Source organism: Akanthomyces muscarius, chromosome 2 (assembly GCF_028009165.1).
Source record: "Akanthomyces muscarius strain Ve6 chromosome 2, whole genome shotgun sequence".
Lineage (NCBI taxonomy): Eukaryota > Fungi > Ascomycota > Sordariomycetes > Hypocreales > Cordycipitaceae > Akanthomyces > Akanthomyces muscarius.
In genome coordinates this window covers 1,694,751-1,709,198 of record NC_079242.1, presented here as the reverse complement: position 1 = coordinate 1,709,198, position 14,448 = coordinate 1,694,751, and the positions used below count along the sequence as shown (strand labels likewise).

The 14,448-nt window shown below is 51.0% G+C and overlaps 6 protein-coding genes across 6 annotated transcripts; 3 read left to right on the top strand and 3 right to left on the bottom strand.

Moving 5' to 3' along the window:
* Positions 1-198: 198 nt before the first annotated feature.
* On the top strand, positions 199-654 carry LMH87_003670 (uncharacterized protein; the record flags this gene model as incomplete). The annotated part of the gene is made up of 1 exon (XM_056194776.1): positions 199-654. The coding sequence occupies one exon, from the start codon at positions 199-201 to the stop codon at positions 652-654; it is 456 nt and encodes a 151-aa protein (XP_056048470.1).
* A 256-nt stretch (positions 655-910) lies between these two features.
* On the bottom strand, positions 911-2,704 carry LMH87_003669 (uncharacterized protein; the record flags this gene model as incomplete). Its single annotated transcript, XM_056194775.1, has 1 exon — positions 911-2,704. The coding sequence occupies one exon, from the start codon at positions 2,702-2,704 to the stop codon at positions 911-913; it is 1,794 nt and encodes a 597-aa protein (XP_056048469.1).
* A 1,023-nt stretch (positions 2,705-3,727) lies between these two features.
* LMH87_003668 (uncharacterized protein) lies at positions 3,728-4,444 on the bottom strand (the record flags this gene model as incomplete). Its single annotated transcript, XM_056194773.1, has 1 exon — positions 3,728-4,444. One exon carries the CDS (start codon positions 4,442-4,444, stop codon positions 3,728-3,730), a length of 717 nt encoding a protein of 238 aa, XP_056048468.1.
* A 2,572-nt stretch (positions 4,445-7,016) lies between these two features.
* On the top strand, positions 7,017-7,305 carry LMH87_003667 (uncharacterized protein; the record flags this gene model as incomplete). Its single annotated transcript, XM_056194772.1, has 2 exons — positions 7,017-7,160; positions 7,237-7,305. The coding sequence occupies 2 exons, from the start codon at positions 7,017-7,019 to the stop codon at positions 7,303-7,305; spliced, it is 213 nt and encodes a 70-aa protein (XP_056048467.1).
* A 53-nt stretch (positions 7,306-7,358) lies between these two features.
* LMH87_003666 (uncharacterized protein) lies at positions 7,359-8,345 on the top strand (the record flags this gene model as incomplete). The annotated part of the gene is made up of 1 exon (XM_056194771.1): positions 7,359-8,345. The coding sequence occupies one exon, from the start codon at positions 7,359-7,361 to the stop codon at positions 8,343-8,345; it is 987 nt and encodes a 328-aa protein (XP_056048466.1).
* Positions 8,346-8,568: 223 nt separating this feature from the next.
* Positions 8,569-14,395, bottom strand: LMH87_003665 (uncharacterized protein; the record flags this gene model as incomplete). Its single annotated transcript, XM_056194770.1, has 5 exons — positions 8,569-9,229; positions 9,288-13,480; positions 13,541-13,711; positions 13,783-14,159; positions 14,230-14,395. The coding sequence occupies 5 exons, from the start codon at positions 14,393-14,395 to the stop codon at positions 8,569-8,571; spliced, it is 5,568 nt and encodes a 1,855-aa protein (XP_056048465.1).
* Positions 14,396-14,448: the final 53 nt, after the last annotated feature.

Here is a 14,448-nt window from a genome sequence, read left to right as displayed (position 1 = left end):
CGAGTCAACACGATCTCTCTCCATAACCGTGCGCTCGCTATATGTCGTTCGCTTCCCTCCCGCCCCCGGCCGACGCCTCATCTAATATCGCTCCTGAACCTTCAATAACAGAAACAACTTCCAACAACGACCAAGAACAACAACGAAACAAAGAAACTTTAAAAAGTCATGTCCGCAAAGCCAAACTTTCACATCGCAATGCCCCCAAGGCGACTCTCAGACTATCCCGGCCCGCGCAGCCCGCGATTCCGCGAGGACTTTGACGCTCCCTTTTCCGAAGCCATAATGAACGCCTCTCTCAGCATCGTCGCTTCTTCTTCCTCATCATCATCAGGGCCCCTTTCGCACTCCTCCCAGGAGCGCTCCAGCCTCGACGACTCCATCCGACGCATCTCGCCTGGCAGCTCCATGCGCACACCCTCATTCCCGGAGCAGCCATCGTCGTCGTCGTCGCCCACGGAGCAGTGGCGCGAGTTCCCCTGGAGCCAATCAAGGACGCAGCGCAAATCCAGCGTCAACGACCGCGTCAAGGGCTGGGCCAGGAGGTCTCTCATCTTCAAGAGCCGTCCTACGTCGCCCGACGAACCAACCGAGAGGTCGTTTCAAAAGGTGGACTACTCAGCCGGCGCTTCCACCACGGATGCGCCCAGGTGAACAACGCTTGAAACGCTGCAGAAGATGATGATGTTCTACATTTTGGAACGAGTAATGGGCTGAAGATTTATGGACGATTTATTTCTATTTTAATGATGGGCGGGTACCCCCGTGGGCAGCAGCAGATGCGTCGCTCACACTTAGCGCTCCAGGCTTGGCGTTTCCTTTTATTCTTTGTATATACTAAAAGTTATTGAGCTACGCTCTGAAGTTGATATCTCACTTATTTAGCTCTGTTGGTCTACTCTAGCGGCAATCAAAAGACACCGCCTCCGATGATAAAGAGCCGCTGCTCTTCCTTCTTGGCCCACTGAATAATCTTGTTGGCTCCCTGGCCCATGGTCGCGCGCGACATGTTTGGTCCTCCCACGCAGTAGAGCTCGAAGACGGGGGTGACCCACGCGAGTGACGTGGAATCTTCGCTCGTGTTGTGCAGAATTTTGAGGTGCGCGTGTTTGGCGTGCACAGCAGCGTGCATCTCGTGGTACAGGCTCATAAGCCGACGGCGCTCGGCGATGGCGTCAAATGGCGGCTCCAGCGCGGCCATGCAGAATTGCACATTGGCTTTGGACTTGTATAGGAAATGGCTCATTGGGTTCCCCGGCACGATTTGGGCAATATGCGGTCGCCCAACCCGCACGGCGCTCCGGATCACGGCCAGGCTTCCGTTTTTCGCCAGCTGCTGCGCCACGTCGTCGCGCATCTTCTTGAGGCCAAAGAAGCTCTCCTTGTCGGTGCTAATTAGCACCATGGCAATTCGCTGGTTGGCAGGGGTTGCCTGCGCGTCGCCCTCTTCTGATCCTTTTCGTATTGCCTGATTATCGTCTTCGAAGAAGCTCACATACATGTACAAGTAGCCCTCGTTGTTAAAGGCAGGGAGGCACAGGGGCACCCAGTTTTCGCCACCTCCGCCTTTAATGCCGTCCGACTCGAATAGCATGTTAAATATGAGCTGTAGATCGCTCGGATGTAGCGAGTGTCGTCGCGGGCGAATAACGCTGACGAGTTTCCCGCCAGCAATAATGAGGCCATATAAAAGTTTGTCCGAGCGGAGTTTCAGAAACGTATTATTGATAGAGTGACGCTGCGATTTGCGGATCTTGAGGCACTCGAGCGACCCCAGTAATGTCGTCGGTGAGCCTCTCGTAAATGTGTCCGCAAGTGAGGAGAGCAGCATTTCGGTGCCTTGGAGTGGCTTGCTCAGATCAGATGATGGTCGATGAACAAAAATCCTCTTTAGGGTTGGCAGGGTGAGTGTGGAAAGGATTTGCATATAAAGCGCATCGAGTTGCGCGCGTAGCTGCGAGTCGCTCTCGCCAAGTTTACTGACAGCCACAAAGTACAGCGGGCCGCGGGTTAGCACCACGAATCTGGCGTCGCCGGCCGTAAATCCTAACAATGGGCTCCTGGCGCTCTCATAGAAGGAGATGATAGTCTGCATCACTCCGATCGAAGAGTTGATGAGCATCAAGTCACCGTGTCGGCTCCAAATGGGCTTCCCAGCTGACGAGAGAATCATGTAGTGCTTGCGCTTTGCTTTCCACATGGACACTCGCGAAGCATCGTCAACGTCGTCTGTTGCTTCGGTCGGTATAAGATCGAACTCTCCCTCGAACTCAGCCAACGTGTCGCCATTTCGGTAGCAGCTCGTTTCAAACGGTCGAACAGTGGGTGCCTGCCAGCGCAGCATGTTCCACGCAGTACTGCGCTTGCTCAGGTCACCGACAAATAGGCTCGCAATGTCGCCAGTCGGTCGCATCGTCGGCGCAAAGCTCATGACGCTTGCTCCATCATCTCCCTCGCCACCCGACTGGCTCGCCTTGTAGCCAGGAGAAGCATAGCCGCCAGACACTGGCGTCGAGACAGACCCTGGTCCTGGTGTTTGGAATGTGCCCCGTGATCCATCGGGGAAGGATAGCGTCTGGATATCGACAGTCGTCACTGCTGTAGTCGCCTGTCCAGTGTGTGGCTTCGAATCGGTCGAGTCGTTTGGCGGTACTTGCGATTCCTGACTTGGGCTATCGGTCGACGCATTGTCATCTGTTGCCATTGCGTCGCTTGGGTGTCTCGACCGACGTCATCTTATGCTGTGATGGTAGAGCCAGCCCAACGCCAGCGTTATCCTCAAATCCTGCTTAATAGCCTAACCACTGTATCATGCCAAATGAGAAGCCCGAGTACTCGAGGCAGCGATTGGCGCACGCAGATAAATAGCGACTGGACACGAATGTGAAAGCTGCTGAGTGTGGTGGGGGTGGCGCAGGTTCCCGAGGACAAGTGACGACAAGGCCACTGGCGGCTTCTATCATCGATGCCGGACGCGTGAGATGGTGCTGCCAGCCCACAAAATGTATTCATTAGTAACTTTGTATTTTTCCACCTTCTATAAAGGACGCTATTTAAGGGTATCTCTAGGGGTCTCCTTACTTATCTTTTAACTCTCTTTTAAATTAACACACTTTAAATAATTATTAATTGTTTAAAAAAATTAATAACTGGAAAAATGTTTTATTTTATTCATAAAAACTATTTCTAATCTATAAACAGCTTATTTATTTACGTTGAAGAACTAATAATTAAATTAGTTTAGACTCTAGTCTTCTGCATGTTCGAGACATAAACCGCTCCTGCGTACCTGATCTGTGAGCATGTGGCAAGCAGAGCAGGAACCAGGATGTGCACCACCACGGTAGGTGCATGCTTTCGACGTGGGTGCTACACTGTACGCATAGTGCCATCCTCGACGCGGCGGCGGCCTTACGCTATGCACGCGTCAACCTCGCAGTGATCCGAACGTTCTTCTCGCAAAATGATTTGGTCATTATTCTGACGAAATTCATCGGAATAACAGAATTGGACTTGAGAATATCTGCCGAATAGACTAGAATGCAAAATTAAGTCTAATCTATTTTTCAATTACAGTGACAGTGGAATGTGGCGTTTAAAGCTAGGTATTTATGTAGTAATATAACTCTGTGTGGTCTAATCACTGTAGAGCTATGTATACATTGATATAATCCTGCTTGGTTCAATGACAGCGGGATCTGTAACCTCAAGCTACGTCCATAGACAGCTAAGCGTAGACTCCATTCCATGAATAGGTAGTCCTGACCTGGCAAGAGCTGGACGAATGAGGGTTGATATTAATGGTTCTCTGGTTTCCCTTTTCGCACGAGTGGTGCGGCCAAATGGTATACCTCAAATGCTTCGCTGCGTCCAAGTTGTCCGCCAACGTGGAGGAATAAGCACTCGCGAAGCTGTTGCACGTCTTAAGGTAGTAGTGGTTGAAGTCCCCCTTGCAGGTCTTTTCATCGGAATGGTGGACATTGTAGTAGGCGGCGTCGCGGTTCTCTAATGCGTTCCTTTTGGCAACAACGTGATCAACCACTTTCTGCCCAGTGACGCCCATGTTCACGGCATCCGTGTGCTGAATGGACTTGACATCAGTGCTTGCTTCGTGGGCCTGGTCGTGGAACTCGCTTGATTCAGTTGCGAGAGAGACGGTGTTTGAGGAGGATTCAATGCAGCTCCACAGCTCCTTGTCCGTGGTATTGATGTCAATCGCACGACTGGTGGATGGGATGACTACCAGGACACCCTCATCTGCGTATGCTTTGTAGGCGGAGTGTAGACCTTGCACGCAGTTGGCGAAGGCGGAGTAGCTTTGCGCATCGAGTGCATCTTGTCCCATGACGGCCAACATGGTGTTCGAGTCAGCCGATACAGGAGCTGCCATTGCTGCGCTGACTCCAGCCAAGACAGACGCAAGTTTCATAGTGAATGTCGACATGGCTAGTTTTGAGTTGTACAACTGGTTTTGGACACAAGTCTACTTAAAAATGTGATACTGGAGAGGAAGAGGGAGATTCAGAGTGAGTTGGGGACGGATTTGATGGACTACTTATATCAGTTGGGAACTTGTCCTCCAGTTCCCTGAACAGCACATGTACCCTTCCCACACTCAGTCGGTAGAGCCCAAGAGGGAATACGGAATATGCAGTACATACAACTCGAATCATTTTCCTGAACTTATAGCTGATACATTTGAGATATAGTTACCTATAAGGTCTAGCCCCGTTCAATATCTCTCGCGTCAGCTGCTTGTCGGTGGTGTTTTCGTACACAAGGCTGTGACACAGTAGCTGGAGTTAGACTGAATAAACATTGGTGCTTCTATCTAACGACATTCGTATCTTTGACCGGCTCGACTTATCCGAGCCTGTCTAGGCCTGCCCATTACATCCACCTGCCGCAATATATTGCATATGCACGACGTGGTCAGGCAGCATTGGATTTCGCAAAAAGCCACGGATCAGCACTAGTCACATCGGTCAAGGCTGCGTTATTGTAGTAGACTGCGATTTGCAATTAATCACCACACACCTGTCATGTATTATCCCAAGTCTCATCCATTGGAGAATGGGTGCCTTTAAGCTTGAGCGCTGCTCTGAGCGCCTTTGGATCGAGGCTTGCGACGATTTTAGCCTTGAATTCCATGTAGACTCTTCCAGTGCACGTTCTATACAGATTCAAAATCTTTCACATCGTGTTGGGGGTTTTTCACACTTGCCTTGATGTAGTCGCTGCTGACATTCAGCGCTCACATCGGCGAGCCACAGTCACTTTGGTGACTGCTATTGGCATCAACCGCGCGAAGAATATATCCATTGACTGTAAGCTCGAGTTGCAGCCCATTGATTGGTGGCTTAAATGTAACTTTTTGAAGTTGTTTTTCTATACCTCGAGTACGAAAGTGACATTTTGATCGAACGATGATCTGTTCGTTTACAAACCGCCAATCGGTTTGCCTGCCTACATGACCTTGGGCTAGCCGGCACAGACCGGCCGAGACAGATCCGCTCTCAATTATGACAGCATCTGCGGGTCGTCTGTTCCTGCCACCATCTGTACCAGTACTGTATCCATTTCTTTCCATGCTGATAGCCCCGCTGGGTCCGTTGCGCTACCGGAACGTCGGCGAAAGTGAATACATGTACGTTCATGTGGCGCATGGCGATGTCCCCATTTCTCCGCCTTCAGAGAAGACTATCGGCAGTTGCGTCTTACTGCACGTCGCAACAACATATTAGTACATAATCTTGGTTTCTTCTTGCTGCCCATGTAGCAGAGCGCTGCCGATGAGGGATTCCATCAGCCAATGCGACGCTGACAGCACAGCCACACTTGATATCTGATACCTTGAGACTGAATGGCCATGCACGAAAATGAACTATGAAGAGGAGAGAAAAGATGATCCGCCATCAAAACTGGAAGCTGGGTAGAGCATGACACAGGAGAGACTCAGCTCGGATACTTCCCGCCCAACTTGACTCAGTAACAACTGCGTGATCAGCTCAAGCGGACTGGCTGACGTGAACCCCATATAACCCAGATCTTTTTATTGGCCTCGTTTATTTCACTCAAGAACGGCGAGTGACAGGGCAGAATAGTGAGCCGAGCATTCTGGTCCCAGCAAGGTAGAAGCAATGCGCTTCAGCTATTTTGCATTCGCAGCAGTCGTGGAATTAATATACCGGCGGGCGGGCCTCTGCCACTGCGACCGTCATGGGCTCAGTCTGCACTCTCCCTGATCTAACAACGAGGACAACGCTAATGACAAACATGGTTGTATTGATGCAAGAAGAGAAGCTATGTACGTACGTACTGTAAACCCCGGTATGTTTTGAGTTAGACGTGAGAAGAGAATGAGTGGGCTATGACAAGATACAGAAGAGAGAGAGGAGGAAAGAAAACGTCTGTGGATTGGGTCACACACCAAACGCCAGGAAGAAAAAAACGTACTTTTACCTGGGCATCAGACTTAACACCGCATAGATCAACGCATAAATGACTCATACAGGCTCTGGCAGGCAATCAAACGCAGTCAGCCGAATGTATGCATTGCATAGTAGCCTTCTTTACAATACCTGTGCATGCAAGTACAAGCACAAGTACAAGCATAAGTACAGGCACAAGTACAAGCACAAGTACACACAGTGGATGATGTCTCTGAGGCATGATTGATGTCGTCAAATTTCACTTATCAGTTTTAATTCTAATACCCTTTATTTCTAACTCGCTTGTAATGATATAGTTTTTTCCAGTCTATCTACATTCCATTGCCTTGGCCATAATGTCTTACAGAAGTTACTGAAGTTACTGAAGTTACTGTGTACACCGGTGAGCGGGCGCTACCCAACCCCGCCTCCTTCACCTTTACTTTGTGCATCCATTATTGGGGCTGAGTGACCACATTACAGTGACATTCAAACAAAAGTTCAACTGTCACTACCATCTTCGACCTAACTGTACCACAAGCCGCATACATCACTGACGAAAGTGCCAGCGGAAATATCAGCGCCATGTCGGAAGAGTATATGGACTTTGACCGGTTCATCGAAACCTTTGAACTGAAGCTCGATAAGGAGTTTGACTGCGACGACGCAGCAACTTCGTGGGCTCCCTCAGCCAACGGCGGTCCTCAACTTTGGGGAGACGAGCAAGATGTATTCGAGCTTAATAACGACGACCCCATGTCGGAGCTAGCTGAGAAGTCGAGCGCAGAGCTGACAATGAGTCCAGATGGGAAGTTCATGGCAGTGGCAACCAACGCCATCGTTAGAATCTATGCTGTCGAGTCAAAAGTATTGACGGCCGAGTTTCATGGACACGAAGAGACGATTCAAGCCATTCACGTTTGGAAAATGCCCAGCGACGACGCCAAAGACGCCCACTACGTGGTTCTTTCCCAAGACTCGGAGCCTGCAGGCGCTGATGGCGTGATAATTGCATGGTACCTCGATGGGGATGGAAAACGCGTTGGTGATACGGAAAATCGTATTCAGTTCGAAGGCAGATTCCTCTCGGGAAGCGCAAACGCTCTGCGCTGCGACGGGACTCAATTCGTGTATTCAGATCGAAGCATAACAACGCAGGGCTGGCCACGACCAAGCGACTGGCTCCCTCAGCTCGTCATTCGCTCGCTCTCAGACCCTCTCACTGAAGTCCGCCGACTCAAAGGCCACGAAGACTCCATCAAGTGGGCTTCGTGGTCACCCACCGACCCCAACGTCATCGCATCAGCATCTTGGGATGTGAGCTGTCGAATCTGGAACGCTGCGACAGGCGAATGCCTTCACAACATTAAAGGCGCCGACGGACAAAACTGGACGGGCGACTTTTCACCCAACGGAGAACAGATTGTGTTTGCTGGTGGAAGTCGAAGCGGTGCACCACACATTGCAATTTACAGCGTTGCGACCGGCAACATCATTCTGCAAGCTGAGATGTCGGGCCTCGGAGGCTTGTCTACGCCACTCACATGGTCTCCAAACGGCGACGCGATCGCCTTAGTGGTCAATGGCTCTGTCATCCTGTGGGATGTTGCCTCGAACAATATCACAGAAGTCATGAAGGTGCACAGCGACGGTAGTCTGCGCGACGACTTTTGCGAGATCACGAGCCTAAAGTGGCTGGATCGAAAGGGCAGCAAGCTTCTTGTCCGACTAATTGACCATACGGTATTTGTCTGGGACAGGCAGCGCAATTGGAGGTGGAGGCTCCAGAGGCCGCCGGGACTGCAGCAGCTGGCGACGCTCTCTAGTGCAGAGGCCTTTCTTGAAGAGAAGGACGAGCTACTTTGTCTTGACGGAGATTGGCGGATGCGCACTTGGGAACTTGAACGAGAGTAGCTCGTTCCATGCACGTTAGCGGGCAGCAGAAATCGCCTGACTCGGCAGCATCAGTATGGCTTTCTTGCTGTTCAAGAGTAGCATCGAAGTTCAAACAGTATGCAAAGATTTACAATCATACAATAATAATAATCCATTGACAAATACTGATGATATATATATAGTACCGTCCATTTTATCCGGTACCCAATCAGAGCTGCATTTTTAAAAAAATAGCTTTTCTCTATCGCAAAAATTCCGAAATAATGGTCGCCGTCTCCTTAGCATGCGACTCTCCCCAAATATCGAAATGGCTGCACCTCAATTTATGAAAGGTCATCTTGGGCAGCACCTTCGTCCAAATCTGTTCCACGCTCTGCACGGAGCCATGCTGTCCATCTTCAGCGCCAATGTAGACTGCTTCTATTTTGGCACACTCTGGTACCTGCGCTTGTTGAGCCGCCGGTGGAGGACTGTCAAGCAATACTATCTTCACTTGCTCAACTGCAGGGGCCTTCAAGATCTCGTCGGCGAGCCTCGGAGCTAGCAGTCCTCCCATCGAGACACCAACGAAGACAACCTCCTTGATATGAGGCTCGAGTGCAGAAGCCACAACTTCAGTGTAAGTATTGATAAGAACTTCGCTGAGCTCCACATGTGCGTGTTCCAGCGCTAGAACAGTGGCATCGGTATCGAGACTCGCAAGGAGCGGAGCTGCACCTGTTAGAAGACCCCCTGAGCCTGGGATGAATATACAAAGAGAGTCTTCGTTCCCCTGGCGGATTGTATTCAGCTGTGGTGCCGCCGTACTTAACCTCTGATGTAGACCCTGTTGAGATACTCTGGAGATGAACGCCTCGGCCAGGGAAGCAGGCGACAAAACAGGGGACACAAAACCAATGGCCCTGTCTCCAGATTAGTACCACTTGCTTATTGCTCGGCGTAACAGCTGCTTCTACTCACCCAATGTTGGGTCCTGACAAAGTCTCAGCCACAGAACTGATCAACGCCACATATTGCACACTCGAAAGGCCCAAGTCCTTCAGGTTGCTATGAGATTCGACGTCAGTGCCAAGAATCTTTGCAGCAGCCTGAGCAAACGCACCGGTAGCTTCATCGAACCGCTGCTTGTCCGTGATCATGGTTGAGGACTGGACCATGGGCATAGCGCAGCCCTTGAGCCTCGGGGCTTGTAGCGCTTCGCGGGAAAACCGGCCCTCAGGCACGACGATGCTCGATTCCTTGAGTAGGCCTTGTTGAGGAAATCCCAAGACCACATGCGAGTCAACACCACCCCAACCAGAGGCAGATACGGCGATGATGTCGTCCATGCTGAGTTTTGTAGGGCTCATGGCGAGATCAATTGGCAGCGCCGGATTGATCATGGCATTCGGCGTCTCTAGACCCTTGGTGCATGGAATTGTGCCAGCCTGCATCGACTTGCAAATCTTGATGAGCGAAACAAGACCAGATGCGTGCTGCGCATTGCCAATGTTACCCTTGACAGATCCGACGGTGAACCGGTGAGAGCTTCCCAGCTCTCGCACAGCAAGAGCGAGACCTTCCAGCTCCAGCGCGTCCCCGATGGGAGTGCCACTGCCGTGAATTTCTGCGTATCGCAACCTAGATGGTGCACGGCCCGCGGTCTCCCAGGCAGCCTTGATAATCTCAGCTTGGCCTCGGGGTGAAGGAACCTGGTAGCCTACTTTTTCCAACGCTCCGTCAGATCCAATCCCAGTCCCAAGAATACGGGCGTACATGGGTGTCTCGTCCAACAGCGCCGTGCTGTAGCGCTTCAGAACTACACATGTGACGGCGTCGGCCGGTACGGTGCCGTTAGCCTTGGCATCAAACGGACGGCACACCCCGGTGGAGGAGAATATCTGTCCCTCTTGGGTTACATAGCCTCCCTCGAATAACTGAACAGAAACTCCTCCCACGACTGCAATGTCGCAACGTCCCAGGCGGAGGGAATCAAACGCCAAGGACAGCGCAACAGTACTGCTAGCACAGTTGGTCTGGATGGTAGCGTTTGGTCCTCTGATGTTGAGGTGGTATGCTGTGCGAGCAGAGATCGACGGGGCGATCATCGGGCGGTTCTCCTTCAAGAAGGAATCCGTGGCCACAGACTCAGTATAGAGGTGGTAGCTGTTGTTGGCACAGCCGACGAAAAGACCAGCACGGCCACCAAATTCCGAGTTTTTGCTATTATCCATATTGTAACCGGCGTCTGTCAAGGCCTCGTATGCAACCTCGAGGAACAATCGTTGTTGAGGGTCCATCTCTGTGGCCTCCTCGCGGGATAGGTGCCAAAATTTGTGGTCAAAGTCCTCGACGTTGTCTAGAGCGCCAGCGTGCGGCACCCAGAGGTTTCCGGGAAGGGTCTTTCGTTCGGGGTTGGTGGCAGGCTTGATGCCCGAGTAGCCTTGCATAAGACTTTTGTAAAACTCATCTGGATTTTTGGCACCAGGAAAGCGACCGGCGAGACCTACAATAGCGACACCATCAAGCTCCATATCGTTTTCTCCCGTCACAGATGTCGCGGCAGTAGTAGGATTCGAATGCCTGGAAGCAATTCCAGATGTCGTGACAGAATGGCGTGATGGTATTTTGCTGGTTGCTCTGCTGCTGGTGCTACTAATTGGGGTAGCAGCCCGGCTTCGTCGCTGATGTGAAAGCTCCATGTTCGCCATCACTACTTTCTTGGTTTTCTTGGCCTTGACTTTCTTGGGTGTGGAACTCCCGAAAAGAGCGACTTGGTTTTTTATCGTAGATTGGTGAAATAGATCCACAAGGCGAATAGACTTGCTGGGGAATGCGGTCTTGAGGCTCTCGTGGAGCTTAGGCACCAAAAGACTGTGACCTCCAATGTCGAAGAAGTTAATATCAGCTGCTGGGATATCAGTCAGACCAAGAACGGTGGCCCAAATCTTTCCTATAGCTTTTTCGTCATCTCCATAAGAGCTAGACCCAGAGCTATCACTATGCTCCTCAGAGGAGCACTCTTCCGAGCTAGACAATCCTGTCACCAGAATAGATTTTGACAGAAATTGAGTTCGCTCTCGTCGAACCGTAGCGTGATCGGTTTTTCCACTGGTGTTTTTCGGAAGACTCGCGGCTCTGACAATTCTTGAGGGAACTTTATATGGAGCTAATATCGTCCTCAATTTGCGAAGGAGTGATTCGGTCGAGACGGACTCGGGAGTAACGAGAGCTACCATTTCCCTTCCATCTTCGGAGGTCAAAACGGAGGCTTCAGTAACTCCAACCTGTGCATCAAAAATAGCACCCTCAATCTCTTCTGGGGCAATACGGAAGCCCCTCACTTTCAGCTCTCGATCCATGCGACCCATGATGAGGACCGAGCCGTCCGGCAGCATTTGACCTTTGTCGCCCGTACGGTACATTCTGTCTCCAGTGTCGCCATGTATAGCAAAGCTCTTCGATGTTTGTTCGGGAAGCTCTGAGTAGCCACGGGCTACTTGCTTGCCAGAGAAGCAAACCTCGCCGATGCGGCCAGCTCCGAGAATAGCACCAAAGCCTTCGGCGCAAATGCAAATTGTGGTGCCAGGGCTGGCACGTCCCACCGTGGTGAGATCTGCCAACGGGGCGTTACTTCTCTTGATTTTGTTGAATGAAACGGCAACGGCGCCTTCTGTTGGACCATAGGCGTTAACCAGATCTACCCGGTCATGCCACCTCGCTAGAAGTTCGCGAGAGACTGCTTCCCCGCCCACAGAAATAAGCTGCAAACTGGGGAGTGCTCGATTAACGGGGAGGGTCTCAAGAGCGGTCGGAGTTATCTGCATAAACGACACTCTGTTGGCATCAATGACATCTGCGAGATAGTCTCCGACTAGATGCTTGGGGTTCTCTGCAAAACACAAGCAGCCACCAGTGCACAGCGCTGTTGTCCACTCCAAAATAGAGGCGTCGAAAGAGAAAGATGCCAGTTGTAGGATACGGGAGCCGTAACCACATCTGTAATAGCCAGAAGCGGCTTTAACGAAGCTGGCAATATTGCCGTGCTCAACCATAACACCCTTCGGTTTGCCAGTTGATCCTGAGGTATAGATCATGTAGGCGAGACTGCAGTCGCTGGTGCTGAACTTGGCGACACGGACCTCGTCGCTATTCGCCTTGAGCTGAAAAGCTTTCAGATTGTAGGCTTCCACCGTTTCCTCATTTATGATGACACTTGGTTTGCAATTCTCTATAACTGCAGTCACCTGAGTGGCAGGAGCCTCGGTATCGAGATAGACAAAAGCTGCACCACTCTTGAGAATAGCCAGCATCCACTCCAGAGTATGAAATCCTCGCTGAAGATGAATGAGAATTCGAGTCTCATTTTTAGCTCCCAGTTGTAGTAGAAATTGGGCCTTTTTCTCAGTTGATGCGTATAGCTCTCCGTATGTTAGAGTACCATGCTCTTTTGAGGAGAGTGCTGGAGCTTCGGGAGTTGTCTCCGCATGCGCATCGAACCACTGATGGATGTGCATCAAAGGGTTGCCTGGAGATGCTTCGTTTGGGCCAACTTTTGGCAACGAAATGTGCTTCGGTAGCCATGGTAGCATTTCTCGAAGCTTTACACCATCAATTTTGCTCAAAGCAGATAAATGTGCCCACTGTGCCTTCATTTTACCAATAGCAGAAGATGAAAAAAGCGTAGGGTCGTATATCACGCCAAGTTTGACATCCTCTTCATACTCCAAGAAGCAGACAAAGAGGTCCCACGGCCCCTCGACTGGGAACAGGCGACATTCTGCTTTGGCCAGCTTTGGGGAGTATGTAATGGCAACTTTTGGTGGCTGGTAGTTGTCTCCAGACTCCCGAGATGCTCGTGCTAGTTCAACGGCAGGGAAGAGTTCTGCCTTCTTGACGGCGCTGAGATTCTTTCCCATAGCTGACACGAGAGAGCGAAAGGTACCGTCGCCGGCCTCGAGGGTCTGCCACAGGGGCATCTTCACCGGAAGAGCATTGGCGAATTGCCCCACGCACGAGGCGGTCATCTCGCGGGGACGACCGCCGAAGCCTACGGACAAGACCTCCTCTTTGCCCAAAGGCGGACGCGTGCGGTCGGCAACGAGCAGGCTGACCAGAGCGGTGGCAACGCGAAACCACGATGTTTTGTACATTTGGCTCCATTCATCTAGCTCCTAAGAAGACAGTTAGAGATTGTGGTTGAAGGGAATATTCTTCTTTTCAAGAGCTCTCACCGATTTGCGAAATGAAGCCCAGGAGTCTATAGATCGATAGGCCGTGTCGATACTGAGCTGAGACTGTGGTGGCAGTAGATGCTCCGGCCACCGACTTTGATTCATGTCTTTGATCTGACTCAGCAGTGTTTGCTGTGCAGAATAATATGCCTCAGTGTCCATCCACGCTCGCTGTGCATCAAAAGTCAGCATTATACCGTACTAACAAATTTATTTCAGTCATGTTCGTAATTGCAACGCACCTCCATCATATGCATATCTCTAAAGGATGTAGCCGGAGGTAGCGATGCAGTTGGTGACTCAAGAAGCGCCAAGAGCTCTTGCGACAAGATGCTCATAGACTGCCCGTCGACCACGATATGGTGCCCGACCACATACACTCGAAATGTGTCGGGGTCCTGGAGTATGACCCAGCGCGCTGGGAGCTCTCTATCTAGGAGAATCGGTCTGTGCAGGATTTCCGTGACTGTCGGTTGGGAAATCGTATTTTTGTTGCGTTGAACAAGTCGGATTTCAGGATCGACCGAGCCGGCACGGTATTCGACGACATGGGGCTTGTTCTGCACAAGCTTGATGCTACAGCGAAGAGCAGCATGTCTTGTCGTCAATTCGTTGATTACTGTATTTTTCCCGTCCTTTTAGAGTTGTTCTTCTTGATTCTTGGGACATTTTCGCCGGCAGAAGCTTACCATCAACAATGTCCGACACGGCGGGCAGCGGGCCATCTCGCGCTCGGAGATCCCATTCAAGGGTAAGATTGTATTTTGTTCCCAAGGGTTTTACCTGATAGTCAACCCACATTCCTTCTTGGCTTTTTGTCAAAGGATATACTGCTTGGCTAACGGCACCTCGCATGTGTGTCTGCGAATCGTGAGAGGCAGGTTGGCCAGTCTGTGCCGGCCCAGAGA